We start from the raw sequence: 27,515 nt of genomic DNA on the forward strand, positions 1-27,515 counted from the left end.
AAAAATGGTAAGCAAGGTTATATTTAATATGTGTGTGTGTGTGTGTATATACAGGTATAGTATATACATACAGTACCTGCATACGTATATATACTGAAATACAGTACAGTATTAAAACATTAAAAAAAAATAGAAAAAAATTATAAAAATGAAACTAAAAAGCATTGATAAATAAACAGTAAACAGCTTGTATTTAATAGTATTCAATAGAAAAAGTTACTTAAAAACGCAACAGATTGATATCATGTATCCTAGAGTAGAACCCTCATGTCGGCCATTTTGAATAGGATCCGACTTACGACCAAGCCGACTTACGACTGGTTGGTCGGAACCCATCTAGGTCGTAACTCGGATAGTGGCTGTATATATATATCTTATTAAGACTGGTCAGGATCCAAGTACTGGACCTGAATCCCATGGATCCCAGGAGAGCTGACGAATTTAATTACTGACGCTGGTACTTGAATCCACTGACAAATCTACTCTCTAAGACAAATACTCGTACAATTACTCAGGGTTTTTTCCTTTTAGCTTCGATATTCAATATGAATGTTATTTGTACTGACCATATATATAATGAACTTGATTTTACGATTGATGAGTAAAAAATAGATTTAGTTATACATATGAAAAATATCTTGGCTAGCAACATATAGCAGAAATTTAGTATTTGCCTAGTATTTACCTACAGTAAGGGGAGCTATGCTCATGGTGTCCTGTCTTTATATCTCACAAGTGTCTAGTTTGCTCTTAGATCTGTGTATAGTTTTTGGACACAATATAGTTTTATCCAGTTCCAGATATCCACCACTGTGTGGAAAACTTTTTTTTTTCAGGGCTCTTCTATAACTATCTTTTTGAGTTTCTTTTCATGTCCCCTTGTATTTCTCTTATCCCAATTTAGTTGGTCCTCTCTATCAAGGACTTCCATGCCTTTTTTGATTCTGTAAATGGTCAGGTCACCTCTTTCTCTTCTTTGTTCCAAAGTCTGTAATTTCAATTTAGCCAGTCTCTTCTCATATGACAGGTTTGAATTTGTTGGGGCCATTTTCATGGCTGCTCTCTGGATTCTTTCAATTTTCTTTATAATGGGCCCTCAACATTCACGAGTTCCACTTTTGTGAGGTTCACACATTCATGAGTTTCCAGCAGCACAAACATATTTACCAAAATTCATGCAAAAAAATAACAAAGCAGCCTATCACTGTATCACTATCCTCCCTCCCTCATCCCCTCACTGTCAGCCTGCCAGTCCACCACCAAAATTCATGCAAAAAAATAACAAAGCAGCCTATCACTGTGTCATTACCCTCCCTCCCTCATACCCCCCCCCACACACACACACCAGTCCACCACTCAGTCTCAGTCATTGTCTTGTTTGTCCAGGCAGCAGTTCGGTCAGCTTGAACTGATTGCTATAACTTTGTGTGTCCTCCAGTTCATGCATGTGTGTGGTGAAATATGGCCCCCCAAGTGAGCAGCAACCTCTCGTGAAGAGTCTACTCCAAAAGATTAAAAAAAATTGATGAATTTGGAGAAGAAGATGAAGTTGCTAGACAAATGTAGGGCTGGTAATATGAGCAATTCTGCTGTTAGAAAGCTATTTAATGTAAATGAGAGCACATTGCGTTCAGTAAAGAAAAATGAGGTGAACATTAGGGCAGCATTAGCATCCTCTGCTCCTCCTTTCGCTAAGCAAGTGTCTCAGGTAAAGAGCAGTGCTATATCTAAGATGGAATCTGGTTCATATGTGTGGATAACAGACCAGAACAAAAAAAGACAATCCAATTGATAGGGAAAAGCATTGTATGACAGAGTAACAAGTGATAAGGTTAGCACATGTGCAGAGGCTATCACCAGTGGAGAACCATACCATCCTGCCACCACCCAGTCTAAGTTTTTAGCAAGTAAAGGATGGTTTGACAGATTCAAAAGGCAGTTTTCCTTGTACAATTTGCGCAGGGAATCAGGTTCGTCAGATCATGTTTCGGCAGCTGCATTCTCTGGCGCTCTGAAGAAATTGATCGAAGATAAGGGATACAGGCCTGAGCAGGTATGCAGTATGGATAAAACAGGCCTCTTCTGGAAGAAGATGCCTGCCAGGACCTTTGTTGCCAAGGAGGAGAAGAGTGCGCCAGGGTTCAAAGCTGCTAAGGACCGATGCTTATTAATGCTTTGTGCTAATACTGCTGGCCACACCATCAAGCCAGGCTTTATTTATAAGTCTGCCAACCCCAGAGCACTTAAGGGACATAACAAGAACTTACTGCCAGTGTTCTGGATGCATAATGTAAAAGCATGGACAACCAACACCATCGCTATTGACTGGTTCCACCACTGTTTTCTGATGGAGGTATGGGGCATACCTACAAGAGAAGGTCCTCTCAAACAAAATCCTCCTGCTCCTAGATAATGCTCCAGGTCACACAGTGTCATTTGATGGAATGTGCAACGATGTTAAGTTTGTGTTTATGCCGCCAAATACAACCTCCCTCATACAGCCTCTTGATCAGGGTGTGATAGCTGCCTTCAAAGCCTATTACACATACAGATGCATGCAGAGGCTTCATGCTGTATTGGATATCAAACCCTGACTTGAGTGTCATTCAATATTGGAAAAAATTCAATGTTGCTGACTGCCTCTCAATTGTGCAGGAGTGCCTTAAGGATATGTGCCCTCAGACAGTCAATGGTTGTTGGAGGGCACTGTGGCCAGAGTGTGTGTGCAATTTCACAGGCTTTGGTCCTCAGAAGAAGGTTAATGATGCTGTGAAGGTGGTGGAGCTAGCTAGGCTAGTTGGTGGTGAAGGGTTCAAGGACATGCAGGAGTATGAGGTGAGGGAACTGGTTGAAGAATATGCCATGGCCTTAAATGATGATCAACTGTTAGAGATTGTGCAGTCAGACAGTGAGGAAGAAGAGGAAGATAATGTTGCTAAGGCTGATCACCCTCAAGCTGGGGGAAGCAATGAGGATGACAGCACAACTCAAACAATTATTGTATGACATAGATTCATCATTGGTGAGAGCATTTTCGGTGATGAGTGATATTGAGAAGAGCATTGCTCCTTACAAGACTTTTTGATGACATGAAGAGGAAATGGTCTCAGTTGCCAATCACAATGTATTTCACAAGGAAGCCTGCTGCTACCCCTATTGTCCCACCTGAACCTCAACCCAGGCACTAGACTCCTCATGTCATGCAGTTACACTCCACATCATCTCATCCAGTTATTCATCATCAGTAACTGTATGGCTAACTATAATCATAATCATCACAAGTAATAGTGCACTGAAACTTACATGAGTGGTGAGTGTTTTGTTTTTTCTAAATGTATTTGTTATATAGGATTATGTAGGATGTTCGCTGGCCAAATGGATTAGGGCATCACTATTTGCGGCAAGGACAAGATGATAATTATTTGAATCCTGCTTGGGGAGAGTTCCACACTACAAAATCCATTGTAAGGGGCACCATCCTAGCCTCCTGATATGGGGGAGTTTGTGACATTAAACCAAATCAATCATCAATTTATTATGTTATTAAACCATAACATGTGCAATATTTCGTACTGTTTTTTTTTTTTTTTTTGAGTTATTAGGTTTATTTGACGAGGGAAACATTATTAGTAGGTAAAGGAAACCCTATTATGTTAATTAAACATTATTGTTATGTAAGTGTACATGTCTTTGCTTTTTCTTTTAGGAATGTCCCCTTTGGGGCTACAAGGAGAAGGATGCCTAGTCCCAATCCCTGTCCCTTTCTTCTCACCTCTTACGATCCAAGTGGAATTACTTGGTGGCAGTATTCTTTTCCCCCACCACAGGGAGGGAAGGCGAAAAAGGAAATGAATATTGAGAGAAATTGTACAGGACAGTAACAAGGGGTTGGGGGACAGTCGTAGTCGTTGGGGGTTGAGGGAGAGTCCTAGTATAAAAGTGTCATCATTTCTCTATGAACAGAGTTTTCCTCTATCACAGCCAAAATGATGTGTGGCTCTGGTCCGTATGGGCGCCCCATATAGACCCTAAAGTATCAGCTGCATGCCACTTTGCCACAATAACATGCAGCCAATACCCCAGTTGAAAGGGAAGGGCGGGTGTAAGTGGGAGGTTATCAGGAGTGAAGAGAGGGCAAGGGAGGGAAGGGGTGGCTATACAAGTAAGTGAAGAGATAGGTAAACGTGTAGTGGAGTGGAAGGAGGTTTCCTCAAGGATAATGTGGATGAAGGTGAAACTGGGAATGGAGATGTGGGTTTTTGTAAGTGCATATGGGCCTGGCAGTGAGAAGAGCATAGAAGAAAGGGAGGCTTTTTGGATAGATTTAAATGAGTGCATAGAGGATTTAGGGAGAAATATCAATGTAATAGTACTGGGAGGCCTTAATGCTAGGGTAGGAAATGATCCAATTCATGGAGTGGTTGGGAAATGTGGAGTTCCAGGAAAGAATCGTAGTGGAGAGTTGATGGTGGAAATGTGTCTAGAGAGTTAATGATAGCAAATAGAGTGTTTCAGAAGAAAGTCAAGCATAAGTACACATGAGAGAGGGTGGTGGATGGAAGGGTGGTAGATAGAGCATTAATGGACTATGTAGTGGTAAATAGGATTATGATAGGAAGAGTTAAGGATGTACATGTGCTAAGGGGAGAGGGTGGGGGAATATCAGATCATTTTTTGGTGGAAGGCAAGTTGAGAGTGGAGGATAGATGGAGGAAGAGGAAAGGGACAAAAGGTAGGGAGGTGCTTAGAGTGAACTCTTTAAATGAAGAGGAAAAGGAGAAGGAGTACAAGAAGAAGCTGAAGGAGGAGTGGGAGGGAGTGAAGGATAGAGTAGAGCTAGGTGTGGAGGAGGAATGGGGATGGTTCAAGGAGGGAGTCACAAAGTGTGCAAAGATAGTGTGTGGAACAAGAAGGACAGGAGGGAATAGAAGAAAGGGTAGTGAATGGTGGGATGAGGAAACAAAGAAGGTTGTAGAAGAGAAGAAGCGAGCTTTCACAGATTGGTTACAAAATAGGACGAGGGAGTCATATGAGAGGTACAAAGAAAAGAAAAGAGAAGTAAAGCATAAGGTAAAGGAGGCAAAGAGGAGAGCAGATGTGAAATGGGGTAAGAGTATGACAGAAAATTTTGAAAGTAATAAAAAGATGTTTTGGAAAGGAATTAAGAGAGGAAGAGGAGGCGAATCAAGTAGAGAAGAAAAGGTAAAAGGTGCAGATGGAGAGATGATAATGGAAGAGAAGTCAGTAAGGGGAAGATGGGCAGAATATTTTAGGGAGTTGCTAAATGTGAAGGAGGATAGGGAGGGAAAGATAGTTGCAGTGGGAAATGCTAAGAAAATGAGAGTGATGAGTGAGGAAAATGGAAGAGAAATAAGGAAGGATGAAGTGAAGGCAGTTGTTAAGATGATGAAAGCAGGTAAGGCACCTGGTCTGGATGGATGCCATGCAGAATGTCTAAAAAAAAAGGAGGTACAGTGATGGTGGACTGGCTGGTGAGATTAATTAATGTTTGCTGGAGAGAGGGTAGAGTGCCGGAGGACTGAAGGAGTGCCTGTATAGTTCCACTTTACAAGGGAAAAGGGGACAAGTGTGTATGTAGTAGTTTCAGAGGGATTAGCTTGTTAAGTGTAGTTGGGAAGGCTTATGGGAGGATCTTGATTGAGAGGATTAGGAGAGGAAAAGAGGGAGTAATTGGTGAGGAACAGTGTGGATTTAGGATGGGTAGAGGTTGTGTAGATCAGATCTTTGTGGTAAGATAGATATGTGAGAAAGCTATAGGAAAGGGGAAGGATGTTTTTTGGGCTTGTATGGACCTGGAAAAGGCTTAATACAGGGTAGACAGAAAGGCACTGTGGGAGGTTATGCAGATATACGGGATAGGAGGAAAGCTTCTGGGAGCTGTCAAGAGTTTTTATGGGAGTAGTTGATCTTGTGTCAGGATTAGAAATGGAGAGAGTGAGTGGTTCGAGGTAAAGGTGGGATTTTGTCAAGGATGTGTTATGTCGCCCTGGCTGTTCAACTTATACATGGATGGGGTAGTGCGAGAGGTGAATGCAAGGTTAGTGGGTCAGGGATTGGAGATGGTTAAAGAAAATGGAGAAAAGTGGGAGGTGAGCCAACTGTTGTTTGCGGACGACACTGCGCTTGTGGCAGGATCGGAGGAGGGATTGAGGAAGTTGGTGACAGAGTTTGGGACAGTGTGTGATAGAAGAAAGCTGAAGATAAATGTGGGTAAAAGTAAGGTGATGAGATGTACAAGGGGTGAAAGTGGCAGTAGTCTGGAAGTGAGCATTAAGGGAGAGCGACTGGAGGAAGTGGATAGTTTTAGATACTTGGGTGCAAATGTGGCAGGAAAATGTGGAGTGAAGTTGGAGGTAGAATGTAGATTGAGAGAAGCGAGTAAATGCCTTGTTGGATTAAAAAGTGTAATGAGGAATAGACATTTGGAAATGGATGCTAAGAGGAGACTGTATGAAGGAGTGATTGTGGCAACAGTACTGTATGGGGCAGAAACATGGAATATAAGAGAGGAAGAGAGAAGGAGTTTGAATTTGTTTGAGATGAGGTGTCTGAGAAGTATGATGGGAGTTACTAGGCTAGATAGAGTGAGAAATGAGGTGAGGAGGAGAACAGGGGTGGAAAAGGGGGTTGGGAGATAGAGTTGATGAAAGAGTATTAGGATGGTTTGGACACATGGAAAGAATGAGTGAAGAAAGACTAGTAAAAGAGATATGGAAGGCAGATGTGGAGGGAGTGAACATGAAGGGACGTCCTAGGGTGAGGTGGTTGGATGGGGTGAAGGGGGCTTTGGGGAAGAGGGAAATGTCTGTTGAGGAAGGACGGGAGAGGACAGAAGACGGGTGAATGGAGAATGGTTGTATATGGATGATGATGTGATGCATGAGGTGGAATGGGCGGGGTATGGGGGTGAGGTAGTATGTGTGAGCAAAAGTTGACGCAGCCCGAAGGGATTTCTCCCCGTCTTCTCCTTTTATGCATGGGGGGACGGAGAGGGGGGGGGGTCGCCGATTTAATAAAGCGGCCTTGCTGTGGATGTGCTGTGTCTTGCGACACTGCTTGTGACCCAGGGCAGTGTACAAGGTGCAGGGATGACCCATCATCCGGGAGGTGCTAAGATGAGAGGGAGAGTGGAGGGGTGTGGAGTGTATTCAGGGATGGAATGGATAGGAATGATTTTATGCCTTTTCCTTTTTGGCTACCTCCCTTGTAAGGGGGAAAATGCCTTGGTATATGTATGTATGTATGTGTACATGTAATATGCACACCAAACATTCATGAGGTTCTCGATCCCCAAACCCTCGCAAATGTTGAGGGCCTAATGTATATTCTTTTTGGTACTGGGTGACCATAGAGTTACAACATACTCTAGTCTAGGTCTTATTAGTGTGACTAGTATTTTTTTTAACCTATTCTTCATCTAAATAGGTAAAAACCACCTTTATTGATCTTAGGAAGCTGTATGATTCTCCAACAACTTTGTTTATCTGTTTATCAGGGAACATGCCATTTGAGATAATTACTCCCAGGTCTTTTTCAGATCCCACCTTCTTTACTTCCTTTGTTCCAATTTTATATTGTCCTGATTTTTTTTTTTTTTTTTTTTTTCCCTGAACTCCATAATGCTACATTTCTTAATGTTGAAGTCTAATTCCCACTTTTGGCTCAATTTCTAAACGTTTAGGTCTCTCTGTAGTGATTCACAATCTGTTTTTAGTATTCACTTTCTTCAGCAAATTAGCATCATCTGCAAAGAAGCTTATGTAACATTCCACATCTTCATCCATATATTTATTTACCTAGTTGTATCTTACGGGAAGGGGAGCTACGCTCGGTGTCCCGTCTCTGTATCTCGCCATATCTAATTTGTTCTTAAATTATTGTATTGTTTTTGCACACACTATTGTATTGTTTATGCACACACTGTTTTTGCACATACTTTATGGATTTGGAAAAGATTTATGACAGGGTAGACAGGAAGACACTGTGGGAGGTTATGCAGATATATTGGATAGAAGGAAAGTTGTTAAGAGGAGTCAAGAGTTTTTACAATAATAGAGCCTGTGTTAGACTTAGAAATGGAAAAAATGAGTGGTTTGAGGAAAAGGTGGGACTTCCCCAGGGATATGTCGTGTTGCCATGGCTGTTCAATTTATACATGAATGGGGTAGTGCAAGAGGTAAATGCAAGGGTAACAGGCAGGGGATTGGAGATTGTTAAAATGGAGAAAAATGGGAGATAAACTGTTGTTGTTTGCTGACAGCACTGCACTTGTAGCAGGATCAAAGGAGGGATTAAGGAAGTTAGTGACTGAGTTTGGGAAGGTGTGTGAAAGAAGGAAGTTGAAGATAAATGTAGGTAAAAGTAAGGTGATGAGATGTACAAGGGGAGAGGATGGCAGCAAATTGGAAATGAGTGTTAAGAGAGAGAAGGTGGAGGAAGTGGATAACTTTAGATATTTTGGGGCAAATGTGGCAGGAAAGGGAACAGTGGAGGTGGAGATAGAATGTAGATTGAGAGAAGCAAGTAAATGCCTTGGTGGATTAAAAACTGTAATGAGAAATAGACATTTGAGAATTAATGGTAAGAGGAGATTGTATGAAAGGATGATTGCCAACAGCACTATATGGAGCAGAAACATGGAACACGAGAGGAGAAGAGGAAGAGTTTAAATGTGTTTGAGATGAAATTCCTGTGAAATATGGTAGGGGTTACTAGGCTGGATAGAGTGAAAAATGAGTTGAGGAGGGGGAATAGGGGTGGAAAATGGAGTTGGTAGATAGGGTTGAGGAAAGATTATTTGGATGGTTTTGACATATGGAAAGAATGAGTGAAGAAAGATTAGTAAAAGAAGTGTGAAAGGGAGAGGTGAAGGGAGTAAACATAAGGGGGTAACCAAGGATGAGATGGATGGATGGGGTAAAAGGGGCATTGGGAAAGAGGGGGATGTCTGGTAAGGAAGGAAAGAAGACAGAAGATAGGGATGAGTGGAGAGTAGTTGTGTATGGATGATGCTGTGATGCATGGAAGTGAGTGGGTGGGGGTTAGGGGTTATGTATGAATGATATTCTGACATAGCCTGAAGGGGTTTCTCCCTGTCTTTCTCTTTTTCTGCATGAGGGGATGGAGAGGGGAGGATTGCCAATTAAATGAAGCACCCTTGCTGTGTCTTGTTGCTTTACTTCTAACCCAGGATAGTGGGCAAGCTGCAGGGATGATCCATCATCCAGGAGGAGCCAAGAAAAGAAGGGAAGGGTGGTGAATGGGAGTGGAGTGTGTGGGGATGAAATGAGTGGGAGTGTATTTATGTATTTGACTTTTGGCTACCTCCCTTGTAAGGAGGGAAAAGCCCTTGGTATATGTATATATGTATGTATATATAATTTTCTTCTTTCATAATTTCAGACTATTACAAGTGTTAGTGTTAGTTCAACCGGAGATTGGGTTGCACTTGGCAGTTCTTCCCTGGGGCAGCTCTTGGTCTGGGAATGGCAGAGTGAATCATATGTTTTAAAGCAACAGGTAAGCCTATATTACCTTGATTTACTTTAAGATTGTATTTACCTAGTTGTATCTTACAGGAATGGGAGCTAATCTTGTGGTGTCCCATCTTTGTATCTCTCCATACCTACTTTGCTCTTAAATTCTTGTATTGTTTTTGCACACACTGTTGTTTCATTTAATATGTTCCATACATCCACCACTCTGTGGAAAGCTCTTTTTCAGGTCTCTTCTATAACTGTCCATGCAAAATGTTCTCCATCCATTTCAGTAGTTTACCTTGTATCTCTCCTATGGTTTCAAGTTTTCTTAATAGTTTTTTGAATCTATATGTATTGACCTAGCTGTGTTATACGAGAAGGGGAGCTATGATCGTAGTGACCCATCTTTTTATCTCTCAGCCTCTAGTTTGTTAATAAATTCTTGTATGGTTTTTGCACACATTGTTTTGTCCACTTTGTTCCAGACATCCACCACTGTGTGGATTTTTTTTTTTTTTTTTTTCTTCTTCTTCTTTCATTCTTTCTTTCTTTCTTTTCCCAGATCCTTTTTGAGTTTCATTTCATGTCTTCTTGTTTTTCTTTTATCCCTCTTTGATAAGTCTTTGTCAAGGACTTCCATGCCTTTCATGATTTTGTAAATGGCGAATAGATCTCCTCTTTCTCTTTGTTCCAGGGTTGGTAGTGCCAGTTTAGGCAGTCTTCATTCATATATCAATTTTGAAAGTGTTAATGCCATTTTTGTCGTTGCTCTTTGGATTCTTTCTACATATATATACCAAGGCTTTTTCCCCCTTACAAGGGAGGTAGCCAAAAAGGAAAAGGCATAAAATCATTCCCACCCATTCCATCCCTGAATACACTCCACACCCCTCCACCCTCCCTCTTATCTTAGCACCTCCTGGATGATGGGTCATCCCTGCACCTTGACCACTGCCCTGGGTCAGAAGCAGTGTCGCAAGACAGCACATCCACAGCAAGGCCACCTCATTAAATCGGCGACCCCCTCTCTCCGTCCCTCCATGCATAAAAGGAGAAGACAGGGAGAAAACCCTTCGGGCTGTGTCAAATTTTGCTCACACATACTACCTCACCCCCCCATCCCCCTGCCCATTCCACCTCATGCATCACAACATCATCCATATACAACCATTCTCCATTCACCCCTGTCTTTTGTCCTCTCCCATCCTTCCTCAACAGACATTCCCCTCTTCCCCAAAGCCCCCTTCACCCCCATCCATCCACCTCATCCTAGGACGTCCCCTCATGTTCACTCCCTCCACATCTGCCTTCCATACCTCTTTTACTAATCTTTCTTCACTCATTCTTTCCATGTGTCCAAACCATCCTAATACTCTTTCATCAACCCGATCTCCCAACTCCCTTTCCACATCACAAACAGACTCAAAATAGCTCCAACCAAATCTACAGCAACACTTCTCACCAACTGGACAATAGAACACAAATACATACCTCATCTCTACATCAACAACACTCTAATACCACACACAAACACACCGAAAATTCTTGGTGTAACATACGATACATCCATGTCTTTCAAACAACACATCACAAACATAAAAAACAAATGCACACCTAGACTTAACGCACTTAAGTCAATCACTGGAACGACATTTGGACAAAACAAAGAAACTAATATAACAATATACAAACAATGCATACGCTCAGTGTTGAATTATGCAAGTCCTGCATGGGCTCCTAATCTCAGTGAGACACAACACAACACCCTTCAAATCATACAAAACAAAGCCCTAAAAACAATTACAGGCTGCACAAATACAACACCAACAGACCATTTACACCATGAAACAAAAGTCCTCAAAGTCAAGGACCACCTCGACATGAGAGGCACACAAACACTTGCCGCAGCCACCACAAACACATCACACCCGCTACACTACATAGCAGAACACCCACACACACCAAGAAACATTAAAACAACACCCAAAGACCTTTATTACGCACAAATACTCTCTTCCTCCACAACCACCAAATACCAGCCTCCGGAAACATATTCATAATCATATCACTCACCACTCCATTAACACACTGAAAGACAACACACTGCTGCATGCCAGTTTCCCTGATATCCACCCTTCTGAATCCTCTCTCCCATGAAAGGACAGAGTCCACTTGGCCAGACTGCGATGCGGCCACCACCCAGCACTTCTAAGCTACCAGAAGAGGCTGGATTACCGCATTGTGAACAGCTGCCCAGGATGTAACACTTCACCCCATACCATACAACACATAATGGAAGACTGCATTATACACAATCATGCACGCAAACAACACAACATACACTCTATAAAGGATTTGTGGGAAAACCCAGTTTCGACTGTGGCATTCCTTGGGGAGACGGGACTGCTCGGACAGACAGTCTAGGGAACGACAACAACAACAACAACAACAACTCCCTTTCCACCCCTGTTCTCCTCCTCACCTCCTCATTTCTCACTCTATCCAGCCTAGTAACCCCCATCATACTTCTCAGACACCTCATGTCAAACACATTCAAACTCCTCTCTTCTTCTCTTATGTTCCATGTTTCTGCCCCATACAGTGCTGTTGGCACAATCACTCCTTCATACAGTCTCCTCTTAGCATCCATTCCCAAATGTCTATTCCACATTACACTCTTTAATCCAACAAGGCATTTACACGCTTCTCTCAATCTACATTCTACCTCCACCTTCACTCCACCTTTTCCTGCCACATTTGCACCCAAGTATCTAAAACTATCCACTTCCTCCAGTCGCTCTCCCTTAATGCTCACTTCCAGTCTACTGCCACTTTCACCCCTTGTACATCTCATCACCTTACTTTTACCCACATTTATCTTCATCTTTCTTCTATCACATACTCTCCCAAACTCTGTCACCAACTTTGTCAATCCCTCCTCCGATCCTGCCACAATTGCATTGTCGACCGCAAACAACAACTGGCTCACCTCCCACTTTTCTCCATTTTCTTTAACCATCTCCAATCCTTGACCCACTACCCTTGCATTTACCTCTCGCACCACCCCATCCATATATAAATTGAACAGCCAGGGCGACATAACGCATCCTTGACGAAGTCCCACCTTTACCTCGAACCCCTCACTCTCTCCATTTCTAATCCTGACACATGCTCTACTACTCTCATAAAAACTCTTGACAGCTCCTAGAAGCTTTCCTTCTATCCCATATATCTGCATAACCTCCCACAGTGCCTTTCTGTCTACCCTATCGTAAGCCTTTTCCAGATCCATACATACATATACCAAGGCTTTTTCCCCCTTACAAGGGAGGTAGCCAAAAAGGGAAAGGCATAAAATCATTTCCACCCATTCCATCCCTGAATACACTCCACACCCCTCCACCCTCCCTCTTATTTGAGCACCTCCTGGATGATGAGTCATCCCTGCACCTTGTCCACTGCCCTGGGTCAGAAGCAGTGTCGCAAGACACAGCACATCCATAGCAAGGCTGCTTCATTAAATCGGTGACCCCCCCTCTCCGTCTCCCCATTGCATAAAAGGAGAGGACGGGGAGAAATCCCTTCGGGCTGCGTCAAATTTTGCTCACACATACTACCTCAGCCCTCATCCCCCCCGCCCATTCCACCTCATGCAATCACAACATCATCCAGTTACAACCGTTCTCCATTCACCCCTGTCTTCTGTCCTCTCCCATCCTTCCTCAACAGACATTCCCCTCTTCCCCAAAGCCCCCTTCACCCCATCCATCCACCTCATCCTAGGACGTCCCCTTATGTTCACTCCCTCCACATCTGCCTTCCATACCTCTTTTACTAATCTTTCTTCACTCATTCTTTCCATGTGTCCAAACCATCCTAATATTCTCTCATCAACCCTATGTCCCAGCTCCTTTTCCACCCCTGTTCTCCTCCTCACCTCCTCATTTCTCACTCTATCTAGCCTAGTAACCCCCATCATACTTCTCAGACACCTCATGTCAAACACATTCAAACTCCTTCTCTCTTCTTCTCTTATGTTCCATGTTTCTGCCCCATACAGTGCTGTTGGCACAATCACTCCTTCATACAGTCTCCTCTTAGCATCCATTCCCAAATGTCTGTTCCTCATTACACTCTTTAATACACCAAGGCATTTACTCGCTTCTCTCAATCTACATTCTACCTCCACCTTCACTCCACCTTTTCCTGCCACATTTGCACCCAAGTATCTAAAACTATCCACTTCCTCCAGTCGCTCTCCCTTAATGCTCACTTCCAGTCTACTGCCACTTTCACCCCTTGTACATCTCATCACCTTACTTTTACCCACATTTATCTTCATCTTTCTTCTATCACATACTCTCCCAAACTCTGTCACCAACTTCCTCAATCCCTCCTCCGATCCTGCCACAAGCGCAGTGTCGTCCGCAAACAACAACTGGCTCACCTCCCACTTTTCTCCATTTTCTTTAACCATCTCCAATCCTTGACCCACTACCCTTGCATTTACCTCTCGCCCCACCCCATCCATGTATAAGTTGAACAGCCAGGGTGACATAACGCATCCTTGACGAAGTCCCACCTTTACCTCGAACCACTCACTCTCTCCATTTCCAATCCTGACACATGCTCTACTACTCTCATAAAAACTCTTGACAGCTCCTAGAAGCTTTCCTCCTATCCCATATATCTGCATAACCTCCCACAGTGCCTTCCTGTCTACCCTATCATAAGCCTTTTCCAGATCCATAAAAGCCCAAAAAACATCCTTCCCCTTTCCTATAGCTTCCTCACATATCTGTCTTACCACAAAGATATGATCTACACAACCTCTACTCATCCTAAATCCACACTGTTCCTCACCAATTACTCCCTCTGTTCCTCTCCCTCTGTTCCTCCAATCCCTGACCCACTACCCTTGCATTTACCTCTCGCACCACCCCATCCATATATAAATTGAACAGCCAGGGCGACATAACGCATCCTTGACGAAGTCCCACCTTTACCTCGAACCACTCACTCTCTCCATTTCTAATCCTGACACAAGATCTACTACTCTCATAAAAACTCTTGACAGCTCCCAGAAGCTTTCCTCCTATCCCTTATATCTGCATAACCTCCCACAGTGCCTTTCTGTCTACCCTGTAGTAAGCCTTTTCCAGGTCCATACAAGCCCAAAAAATATCCTTCCCCTTTCCTATAGCTTTCTCACATATCTATCTTACCACAAAGATCTGATCTACACAACCTCTACCCATCCTAAATCCACACTGTTCCTCACCAATTACTCCCTCTTTTCCTCTCCTAATCCTCTCAATCAAGATCCTCCCATAAGCCTTCCCAACTACACTTAACAAGCTAATCCCTCTGAAACTACTACATACACACTTGTCCCCTTTTCCCTTGTAAAGTGGAACTATACAGGCACTCCTTCAGTCCTCCGGCACTCTACCCTCTCTCCAGCAAACATTAATTAATCTCACCAGCCAGTCCACCATCACTGTACCTCCTTTTTTTTAGACATTCTGCATGGCATCCATCCAGACCAGGTGCCTTACCTGCTTTCATCATCTTAACAACTGCCTTCACTTCATCCTTCCTTATTTCTCTTCCATTTTCCTCACTCATCACTCTCATTTTCTTAGCATTTCCCACTGCAACTATCTTTCCCTCCCTATCCTCCTTCACATTTAGCAACTCCCTAAAATATTCTGCCCATCTTCCCCTTACTGACTTCTCTTCCATTATCATCTCTCCATCTGCACCTTTTACCTTTTCTTCTCTACTTGATTCGCCTCCTCTTCCTCTCTTAATTTCTTTCCAAAACATCTTTTTATTACTTTCAAAATTTTCTGTCATACTCTTACCCCATTTCACATCTGCTCTCCTCTTTGCCTCCTTTACCTTATGCTTTACTTCTCTTTTCTTTTCTTTGTACCTCTCATATGACTCCCTCGTCCTATTTTGTAACCAATCTGTGAAAGCTCGCTTCTTCTCTTCTACAACCTTCTTTGTTTCCTCATCCCACCATTCACTACCCTTTCTTCTATTCCCTCCTGTCCTTCTTGTTCCACACACTATCTTTGCACACTTTGTGACTCCCTCCTTGAACCATCCCATTCCTCCTCCACACCTAGCTCTACTCTATCCTTCACTCCCTTCCACTCCTTCAGCTTCTTCTTGTACTCCTTCTCCTTTTCCTTTTCATTTAAAGAGTTCACTCTAAGCACCTCCCTTCCTTTTGTCCCTTTCCTCTTTCTCCATCTATCCTCCACTCTCAACTTACCTTCCACCAAAACATTATCTGATATACCCCCACCCTCTCCCCTTAGCACATGTACATCCTTAACTCTTCCTATCATAATCCTATTTACCACTACATAATCCATTAATGCCTTATCTACCACCCTTCCATCCACCAACCTCTCCCATGTGTACTTATGCTTGACTTTCTTCTGAAACACTCTATTTGCTATCATCAACTCTCTTTCTAGACACATTTCCACCATCAACTCTCCACTACGATTCTTTCCTGGAACTCCACATTTTCCAACCACTCCATCAATCGGACCATTTCCTACCCTAGCATTAAGGTCTCCCAGTACTATTACATTGACATTTCTCCCTAAATCCTCTATGCATTCATTTAAATCTATCCAAAAGGCCTCCCTTTCTTCTACACTTTTCTCACTGCCAGGCCCATATGTACTTACAAAGACCCACATCTCCTTTCCCAGTTTCACCTTCACTCCTGATAACCTCCCACTTACACTCACCCTTCCCTTTCAACTTAGTTTCACTCAAAGCCAACACATCCATCTTTCTTCTCACAAACATACTACCTATCTCTTCCCTTTTACTCTCATCTATACCACATCCACGCACATTAAAAGACCCAAACCTTAGGGTGCTGGTCGGAAAACTCCCAGACCCTCTTATGCCTTTACTTTTTCTTTTAGGAATGTCCCCTGTGGGGCTACAAGGAGAAGGATGCCTAGTCCTAATCCCCGTCCCTTTCTTCTCGCATCTTACGATCCAAGTGGAAATTCTTGGTGGCAGTATTCTTTTCCCCCACCCTAAATAACATTTATAATTTGAGATCCTTTTTGTATGTTTTGCATTTTGAACCATTATACTTCATATCTATCCAGTTAACTAAAGATAGATTTCTATGTTCTTATTTGCAGGGCCACTATAGTGACATGAGAGTAGTTGTTTACTCCTCAGATGGACAGCATATTGCCACAGGAGGGGAAGATGGAAAGGTGCGTATTGCTTTACTCACCTAGATAACTGAGGAAGTCCAGTTTATAATATACTTTTTTGAAAGTATTAGGAATTAGAAAATGTACCACTATATACAAACATGTACACTGTGTACATTACATAGCATGCAGTGGTATGCTCATTTTCTAACATGAACATCCATAATTCAGATAACCAAATAAACAACTCTGCTGACTCACAGGCGCTCTATCTCACCAAAGAGAAATACACAGAGATGCTAATGTGTGATATGTTGTGCTAGTTTCAGTTGATCCCATCTGTGCCTCGTTATCAGATTTAAGATATAGATATGTAGTGTGTGATACTCTGCACAGATGCATATAGATGTTTGAATATCTCATGTACGTTTTATTCATTGGGTGATATATGTTATTAAATTTTCAGGTTAAACTTTGGTCTGCACAGTCATCCTTTTGCTTTGTGACATTCTCGGAACACACTGGTGCTGTGACAGGCCTGACTTTCACACAAAGTGGAAGGGCAGTTCTCTCTTCTTCACTTGATGGTGAGATAATATAATGTAATGCATGATTATGAACATAAAAACTATTGTATTTTAGAAAATTTACCAGTACCTAGGATACCATTCCCTTTGTGAGAGGGGGGCCTGGTCAAACCATGCACCCATATCAAAAGACTCCCTCATACCACATTTTCCCATCACCTTGAGAATGAAGAATCTTCTGCTTCCCACCATGGATCAACCATAGTGCACTGGGGCACAACTTCTCCATCATATAGTCTGACAGCCAAAGCTGGTTTATCATCACTGTTTTACTATATCTTAGCACCACCATTACTACCACTGCATCTATACACCTATGAACCAAATGCAGAGGAAATTCTTTTAGGCTTCATCATTTTATTCATCACTTAAAAATTTCACTCCATTCTTATCTCTTCCACTCATGCTTATATTTTCTACTTATTCTTACTAAACGAGCATATAATTTTTTAAATCCATCTCACCAAGAATAAGATGGATGGATGTGGTGAAAGGGGCCATGAGTAAAATGAGAATGTTAAGCAGGGAAAGGAGAAAGCAAGAGATAGGTGTGAATGGAGAATGGCTGTATATGGAACATAAATTGATGTAACCTGAAAGGATTTCTCCATGTCATCTCTCTTTTTGTATTAGAGAACAAGGGGAGGGTTGCCTGGCAAATGAAGCAGTGGGGCCCTGTGGTCAATGTGGTTAGTCTTGCTGTATTGCCTCTTATCTGTGCAGGGGACAGGGATGAGTCACAAGGAGCCAAGATAGAAACAAAGGAAGTGGTTGATGGGTGGAGGTGGGTGCATGTTTTGGCTCTCTGTGTATCTATGTACCAAGGGTTTTTTCCCCTTAAAAGAGAGGTACCAAGTCAAAAAACACATATCCACTCCCACCCATTCCACTCCCATCCACTACCCTTTCCTCCCTCTCACCTTAGCTTCTCATGGATGGTGGGTCATCCCTGTATACTGCCCACTGCCCTGGGTCAGAAGCAATATGGCAAGGCATAGTACATCCACACCAAGGCTGCTTCACTTAATCAATGATCCCCCCCTCTTTGTTGCTTCATACAGGAAAAGAGAAAATGAGGAGAAATCCCCTTGGGCTGCATCAAAATATAATTCACACATAACCACTCCCTACCCCCATCCTTCCTTGCATCACAGTATCATCTATACACTACCATTCTCCTCTCACCCCTATCTCCCACTCTCTCCCATTCCTGCTCAACAGACATTCACCTCTTTCACTCCATCCATCCATCTCATCCTCAGTCATCCTCTCAAGTTCACTCCATCCACTTCTGCCTTCCACATCTTTTTTTTTTACTAATTTTTCTTTGCTCTTTCTTTCCATCTGTCCAACCCATCCCAATAATCTTTCATCAGCCCTATCTGTTGTCTCCTTTTCCACCCCCACTCTCCTCCTCACCTCGTTTCTCACTCTATCCAAACTTGTAACCCCTACTCTACTTCTCAGACATTTCATCTCAAATACATTTAAACTTTTCCTCTCTGCCTCTCTTAAATTCCTAGTCTGTGCCCCATACAGTGATGTTGACACAGTCACCCCTTTAATATAATCTCTTGGCATCCATTCCCAAATACCTATTTCTCATGATACTTTTTAATCCCCCAAGGCATTTGATTGCTTCTCTCAGTCTACAATCTACCTCCATCTCCACTCCTCCCTTTCCTGCCATATGCAACCCCAAACACCTAAAACTATCCACTTCTTCCAGTCTCCTTCCTTTAAAGACTTGCCTCCAACTCACTGCCATCCTCTTCCCTTGTACATCTCATCCCCTTGCTTTTTACCTTTAACTTTCTTCTATCACACACTCTCCCAAACTCTATCACTAACTTCCTTAACCACTTCAGTATGACTCAAATTCTCGGATGGAGCATCAGCTTCCATATATAATTTGCATCACACTACTTGCATTATAAAATGTAAAGTCTGCTGTATTTCTCATTCTCCTTTACTCTAAGTAATACTACATATACCAAAGGCTTTTTCCCCCTTACAAGGGAGATAGCCAAAAAACAAAGGCATAAAAACCACTCCCACCCACTCCATATTCACATACTCCACTCCCATCCACCCCCTTCCCTCCCTCTTATCTTGGCTCCTCCTGGATGACAGGTCATCCCTGCATCTCACCCAAAGCCCTTGGTCAGAAGTAGTGTTGCAAGACACAGCACATCCACAGCAAGGTCGCTTCATTAAATCGGCGACTCCCCTTTCCTCCCCTTCATGCAGAAATGAAGATGGGGAGAAATCCCTTTGGGCTGCATCAATTTATGTCTCACACATACTCCCTCACCCCCCATCCCCCACCCACTTTCGTCATGCATCACAGCATCATCCATACACAACCCTTCTCCATTCACCCCTATCTTCTGTCTTCTCCCATCCTTCCTCAACAGACATTCCCCTCATTCCCAATGGTCCTTTTACCCCATCCATCTATCTCATCCTTGGTCTGCCCCCCTCATGTTCACTCCTTCCACATCTGCCTTCCACACCTCTTTTACTAATCTTTCTTCTCATTCTTTTCATATGTTCAAACTATCCCAATACTATTTCATCAACCCTATCTCTCAACTCCCTTTCCACCCCCATTCTCCTCCTCACCTCCTCATTTCTTTCTCTGTCCAGCCAAGTAACCCCTAGGAGTAATAATAAACCCAGAAAACATGATCATTCCAGTTCACAGAATCCAGGGGCAACTCATGTACAACTACAAAAATATATATATATAATCAAAACGCCAACACTGGCATCGTCGTGTACCTACTTGCGCCTTATGATGCTTATGTAGGCATTATGGTACCGAAATGGTTAATCCCACCTCTTACCCAGCCACATGGGCAGTGGCATCAACAAACAACAACTGGCTGACCTCCCACTTTCCTCCATTTTCTTTAGCCCAATACCCTCACATTTACCTCCCACACTACCCTGTCCATGCACACATTTAGCAGTCATGGTGGCATGACACCTCCCTGACAGGGTCCCACCTTTACCTCAAACCGCTTGCTTTCTCTCCCTTTCCAATTCTAACACAGGCTCTACTTCTCAGGTAAAAACTCTTGACTGCTTTACCCAAATCCCATATATCTGCAAAACTTCCCACAGTACCTTCCTGTCTAACCTGTCATAAGCCTTTTCCAAATCCATAAAGGCTCAGAAAACATCCTTACCTTTTGTTAAAACTTTTTCATTTATCTGCCTTACCACAAAAATCTGATCCATACATCATTTACCTTTCTGAAGTCCACATTTAATGAAGTGGCCTTGCTGTGGATGTGCTGTGTCTTGCGACACTGCTTCTGACCCAGGGCAGTGGACAAGATGCAGGGATGACCCGTCATCCAGGAGGTGCCAAGATAAGAGGGTGGAGGGGAGTGGAGTGTGATAGGGATGGAATGGGTGGGAGTGGCCCCAACACTTTCAAACCTGTCATATGAAGAGAGACTGGCTAAATTGAAATTACCAACTTTGGAACAAAGAGAGAAAACCTACTGATCATCTACAGAATCATGAAAGGCATGGAAGTCCTTGATAGAGAGGACTTACTAAATTGGGACAAAAGAAACACAAGAGGACATGAAAAAATTAAAAAGGATAGTTATAGAAGAGATCTTAAAAAAAAAAAAAAAAAAAAAAAAAAAATTAACAGAATGGTGGACATCTGGAACAAACTGGACAAAACGATAGTGTGTGCAAAAACCATACACAAATTTAAGAGCACACTAAAAATTGTTAGATACAAAGGCGGGACACCACGAGCATAGCTCCCCTTCCCCAAAGGGATTTACTTGCTGCTCTCAATCTACATTCTGCCTACACTTCCACTCCTTTTCCCACCGCATTCACACTCAAGTATCTAAAGCTATTCACTTCCTCCAGTCTCTCTCTCCCTTAATACTCACTTCCACTTTGCTGCCACATTCCCCTTGTACATCTCATCACCATACTTTTACCCACATTTATCTTCAACTTTCTTGTTTGACACATCTTCCCAAACTCTGTCATTAACTTCCTTAATCCCTCCTCTGATCCTGCCACAAGTGCAGTGTTGTCAGCAAACAACTGGCTTATTTCTTTTCCTTAACCACTTCACTCTGGGCTAAACTCTCGCGGGCAGCATTAGCTGCCAGACGTACGATGTCACGGCTGTATCAATCGTTCTCTCTTTCACCTGTGAATTTTGATAACCATAGAAAATATGATGAAGCCAGTTTACAGAGTATGGGGGTCACGCAGGTACGACTACAATAAATATAATCAAGACGCCGACATCGGCATCCTCGCATACCCACTTGCTCCTCATGACGCCTACGTAGGCATCACCGTATGGAAGGGGTTCAACTCTCTTTGTAATGACATCTCCACCATCAACTCACCACTGTGATTTTTACTTAGAACTCCAAACTTCCAAACCACTCCATCTATAGGTTCATCCCCTACTCTGCCACTGAGGTCTCCCAATACCATTACATTGACATTCATCCCAAAACTCTCTAAATATTCATTTAAGTCTTGCAAAAACCTCCCTTTCCTCTACATTCTTCTCACTACCAGGCCCATCTGCATTTACAAAGACAAGCACAATAGCAAAAATATGTGAAAAAGTTATCAAAAGTAGATAGGTTAAACATGTGGAAGAAAAAATATACTGAATCCAAAACAATTTGGATTTAGACAAGGAAGATCATGTACAACAAACTTGATCTGCTTCTACTTGAGACTAATAGAAATAATACAAGAAAGGGATGGATGGGCAGACTGTGCTTTTCTAGATCTAGAAAAAGCATTTGATAAAGTACCACACAAAAAACTAATAAGAAAAATGGAATCAATAGGTGGCATTAAAGGAAAATTATTGGAATGGGTGGAAGACTTCTTGACTAGGAGGAAAATGAGGGTAGTAGGTGGAGACAAATACTCGACCTGGGAAGAAATTATAATTGGTGTCCCTCAAGGTGTATTGGCTCCAATCATGTTTGTCATGTATATAAATGACATGGATGAAGGAGTGGAATGTTATATGAACTTTGCAGATGATGCAAAAAATACTAAAGTAAGTACAGAGGAAGATTGTGAATCACTACAGATAGACCTAGACAAAATCTGGAAATGGAGTCAAAAGTGGAAAGTGTAGTATAATTGGGTTTGGAAAAAGTAAAAATAGAACATCGAGAAATTATAAAATTGGTGAAGAAGTAAAAAAAAAAGTGAGCTCGGAAAGGGACCTACGAGTAATAATCAGCAAAGACATGTCACCAGACAAATGTATCAATAAAATAGTCAGAGGAGCAGTCAACCTGCTAAGGTCAATGAAAGTGGCATTTGACTATTTGGATGAGGAAATGGTCAAGAAAATATTAGTTACACTGATATGACCAAAATTGGAGTATGCTGCAACACTATGGACACCCAGTACTAAAATGAATATAAAGAAATTTGAAAGAATACAAAGAGCAATGACAAGGATGGCACCAACACTCCCTAAATTGACATACAAAGATTGTCCAAATTGGAACTACCAACTCTAGAACAAAAAAGAGAAAGAGGAGATCTACTGACTATAGAATCATGAAAGGAATGGAAATCCTAGATAGAGATGATTTATTAAACTAGGACAACAGAAAAACAAGAGGACATAAAAAGAAACTCAAAAAGGATAATTATAAAAGAAATCTGAAAAAGAATAGCTTTCCACACAGAGTGGTGAATACCTGGAATAAGTTAGATAAGGCAACAGTGTGTGCAAAAACTATTCAAGAATTTAAGAACAAGCTTGATGCCGAAAGATACAAAGACAGGTCACTATGAGCATAGCTCTCTTCCTGTATAATACAACTAGCTAAATACATCTCTCTTCCCAATTTCACTTTTGTTCACATTACATACATATACATATACCAAGGGCCTTCTCCCCCTTACAAGGAAGGTAGCCAAAAGTCAAAGGTGTAAATCCACTCCCACCTATTTCATCCCCACCTGCTCCACTCCCATTCACCACCCCTCCCTCTTTTTTTTGGCTCCTCCTGGATGACTGGTCATCCCATCTCACCCTCTGCCCTGGGTCAGAAGCAATGTAGCAAGACACAGCACATACACAGCAAGGCCACTACATTTGGTGACCACCCCTCTCCATCCCCTCATGCAGAAAAAGAGAAAGTCGGGGAGAAATCCCTTTGGGCTGCATCAAAATATCATTCACAATTTCACACATACTCTCTCACCCCAGTATCCTCCTCCCACTCCCTTCCATGCATCACATCATCATCCATACACAACCATTCTCTTCTTACCCCTATCTTCTGTCTTCTCCCTTCCTCAACAGACATTCCCCTCTTTCCCAATGCCCCTATTACCCCATCCATCTATCTCATCCTTGGTCACCCCCTCATGTTCACTACTTCCACCTCTGCCTTCAATGTTTTCACAGTATTTGGCTTGATTCCATATGATTCTGTAATTATTTTAATATTTTCTGGTGTTCTGGGACTAAAGCTTGTTTTGTAGAAATGTAATGTTGATTTTGCTTTGTAATTTTGGTGATGGTATTTTACTGTTAAATACACCAACTGTTTCATGGGAGGAGTGGTATGGGAGTGTTTAATTGGCAGTTTTTTATGATTTTGACAAATCTCCACATTTACCAGCACCAGTTTTTATGTCTTATTTTGTTGGTTAATTTTTCCCAGTGTCTGGCTTGTAAGAAGTTGGTGAGAATAGGAGGAACCGGTGGATATGGCTAATTTCCTGTGGGCCATGTTTTTTCTGGAAGAGAAAATAAGAGTAATAAATAGATGAATTGATTATATTCAGATACCAGTAAATTTTATCCAATTTAGAGAATGTCACTGTAGTGAAGGGGTGAAAAGGGTGTTTATTTTTACTAAAAATTATATCAGTTGTTATCTTTTAAAGGCACTGTTCGAGCATTTGACCTGACACGCTACCGCAACTTCAAAACACTAACTTCACCTCAACCTTCACAATTTTCTTGTGTTAGTGTGGATAGCAGTGGAGAGCTTGTGGTTGCTGGAGGACAAGACACACATGAAATATACTTGTGGTCATTGAAGACAGGACGTCTTTTGGAGGTAAGACTTTTTGTATAAAGGGTCATGACCATGAAAAATGGTAATCAAGTCCATGTTGATATGCAAGGCATTACAGTGAAACTCATGGCTTTGATGTAGTTGTTGACATTATCTAGGTTCTTTCATAGATGTCTAAGAGGAATATTGAATTGTCACTTGTGTGTAGGTGGTACACTGCTCACTCCAGACAACCATGAACCAGAAAAACATCCGACAGTAATATTAATTGGCCAAACACTTCTTTTAGAAAATGGCCCTAAAATTCTAGGCCTTACTTTTGATACTTACTTGACCATCATACCACAAACTAAATATTGGACAGTGAAAGCCAACAGAAAAATACATACATATACCAAGGGCTTTTACCCCCTTACAAGGGAGGTAGTCTAAGGCAAAATACATAATGCTACTCCCACCCATTCCGCCCCCATTCACCATCCCTCTTTCCCTCCCTTTCATCTTGGCTCCTCCTGGATGATGGGTCATCCCTTCATCTTGCCCATCACCCTGCAAGCACAGGCTTTGTACAACAAAAAGAAATTCTAATTACTGTCTACAAACAATTCATGAGAACCACACTTGAATAGGCTTTCACAACATAGTTCCCAGTAATCAGCAAAACATAAACACTACAGACCATACAAAATAAATTATAGAGAGTGATAACAAGATGCACCAAAACCACACAATAAGACATTTGCACACAGAAACCATAAACCTCTATAAAATATCAGGTAAAAGTGATGTACACAGTGCTATGCTAGAGCCCTCAGCCCCACTTGCCCATTCACACATCTCATTAAATCAAACAGTACGAGCTGAATGAAGGAAAAAAACAGCAGGCTACTGCTCAAAGATACAGAGTAACCTACTGTAAAAAATATATATATATAATTAACAGCCAGATCACTAAACATGCTCTTCAAGACAGACCAAACTCAGTACATCACCTGGACATCAACCCCATAGAAAAATCCCTCTCAACAGAAGTAAGAACCACATGAGCACATTTGTGTTCAGGACACCATCCTACTTTAAGACATTGTCAATGCAGAATAGGCCGTGCTACACAATCAAACTGCTCAAGATGCAACAACCACACAGAATACACTGAACACCTCATCCAGTACTGCCCCATATTAAAAATGCTTGGATAACAAGCCAAGCTTTCTTACCTGTGTGATCTATGGGCCTGGTGGCTGTAGCCAGTTATCTGGGAACCCTGGGTCTCCAAGAGAGTTCTGGGGTAATGGATTGATTGATTGTATAGGTGGTGCAGTGGAGGTAAGAGGCTTCTCCACTATCTTAGAAAGGAAGACCTGATGGAGAAACCAGCTTTCCACCAAGATTGGTGCCACACCAATTTGGGAGTGATCCACAAAGATTTTTGGATGTGAGAGACCAATACTTGGTCTAATCTCTACCTTTTCTTGAAGTGTCTCCCTCTCTTTTATTTATTTATCTTATATATTTATATATTTTATTTTTTCTTCTTTCTCTCCACATAAGGAGATCATTATCTCAGCACCAGCTTTCCCACACCTAGTAGCTAAAGTCAACTTGTACTCCATATGGGATTGAAGTACATTGATACTGCTAGCTATACTGTACAGTGTAATTACAGCACACTAGAGCCATCCCAATAGAACATCTACACAGAGAAACCCCAACCCTCACCCATAGAACAGCACATGAAACTGATATTTACAAACAATTCTGCAAGAGCCTTCAGTCCCACACATGTATCCTATCATATAACACAAGCACAACCAACTGAATGAAGAAAAAATGGCAATATACTACTCAAACATCTTTAAAAACCTACCTCCTACACCTTGCAACACATCCATACAAAAACACAGAAATAAGAAAAGTAGAAAACTTATAGTAATATATGTGCCCCCAAAAACACAGGCTTGGACTGATAGTGATCATTCCAAAATACTGGAAAACACAAAGAATGCATTAATTGAGTTATTGAAATAAGGAGGAAACATAGTAATTATGGGTGACTTTGACTCAAAGGAAACATGTTGGGAAGAAATGACAGTAAAAGGTGGAGAGGAACTTTGGGGAAATATTCTACTGGATATGACCATTGAATACACAATGACTCAATGGGTGAAGGAAAATACTTGATATAGAAACAATGAAGAACCTTCAAATCTAGGTTTAATATTCACATCAGAGTCTGAAATAATGGATAAAATAGAATGTAAGACACCAATTGGGAAGAGTGACCACATACTAATAGAGTTTGAACTAAAAGAACAAATTGATGTGAGAAGAAATGAGACACAGAAAAGGAAGACTAATGTACAACAAAATGGACTTTGAAAAATCAAAATGCAAACTGAGAAAAAAATTTAAATTAAGAAACAAAGATGGAAGAGAAATGGGATGTATTAAAAGAAAAATACAAGGAACAGATAAATATGTACCAAAGAAGAAACAAAAAAGGGTATACATAAAGTATTGGTATAACAAAAAGTGTAGTGAAGCTAATGATAGAAGAGTCAAAGCCTGGAAAAGATGGAAAAAAGACATAAGAAAAGACCAAATGGCAAATATACATCAAACTAAGAAACAAAAATGTAAAAATATGTAGGAAAGAAAAAAGAAACTATGAAAAAGACATAATAGAAAAATGCAAGGACCAACCTAAACTATTCTACAGATATGTAAATACATACATATACCAAGGCTTTTTCCCCCTTACAAGAGAGGTAGCCAAAAGGAAAAAGGCATAAAACCATTCCCACCCATTGCATCCCTAAATACACTCACCACCCTCCACCCTCCCTCTTATCGTAACACCTCCTGGATGATGAGTCATCCCTGCACCTTGTCCACTGCCCTGGAACAGAAGCAGTGTCGCAAGACACAGCACATCCACAGCAAGGCCGCTTCATTAACCCCTTCCATACGGTGCCGCACACGTAGGCGTCATGGGGAGCGAGTGTATTCGCGAGGCTGCCATATCGGCGTCTTGATTATATTTATTGTAGTCGCCCCTCCATAATGACATTCTTTCTAATTCTTTTGTAATCGCATTTTCTATGGTTATCAAAATTCACGGGTGAAGAGAGAACGATCGATATAAGCGGTGAC

The 27,515-nt window shown here is 41.8% G+C and overlaps 1 protein-coding gene across 2 annotated transcripts in view; it reads left to right on the top strand.

Moving 5' to 3' along the window:
- The window catches only part of LOC143039884 (periodic tryptophan protein 2 homolog), a 132,593-nt gene that overhangs the window by 53,355 nt on the left and 51,723 nt on the right, over positions 1–27,515 (top strand). For both annotated transcript variants that reach the window (XM_076210203.1, XM_076210204.1), the window contains 4 exons: positions 9,424–9,540; positions 16,688–16,765; positions 17,172–17,292; positions 24,229–24,404. In XM_076210203.1, the coding sequence (XP_076066318.1) occupies positions 9,424–9,540; positions 16,688–16,765; positions 17,172–17,292; positions 24,229–24,404 (492 nt within the window). The remainder of the gene's footprint in view (positions 1–9,423; positions 9,541–16,687; positions 16,766–17,171; positions 17,293–24,228; positions 24,405–27,515) is intronic.

This window comes from Oratosquilla oratoria, chromosome 27 (genome assembly GCF_046742065.1).
Source record: "Oratosquilla oratoria isolate Oo_2021 chromosome 27, ASM4674206v1, whole genome shotgun sequence".
Taxonomy (NCBI): domain Eukaryota; kingdom Metazoa; phylum Arthropoda; class Malacostraca; order Stomatopoda; family Squillidae; genus Oratosquilla; species Oratosquilla oratoria.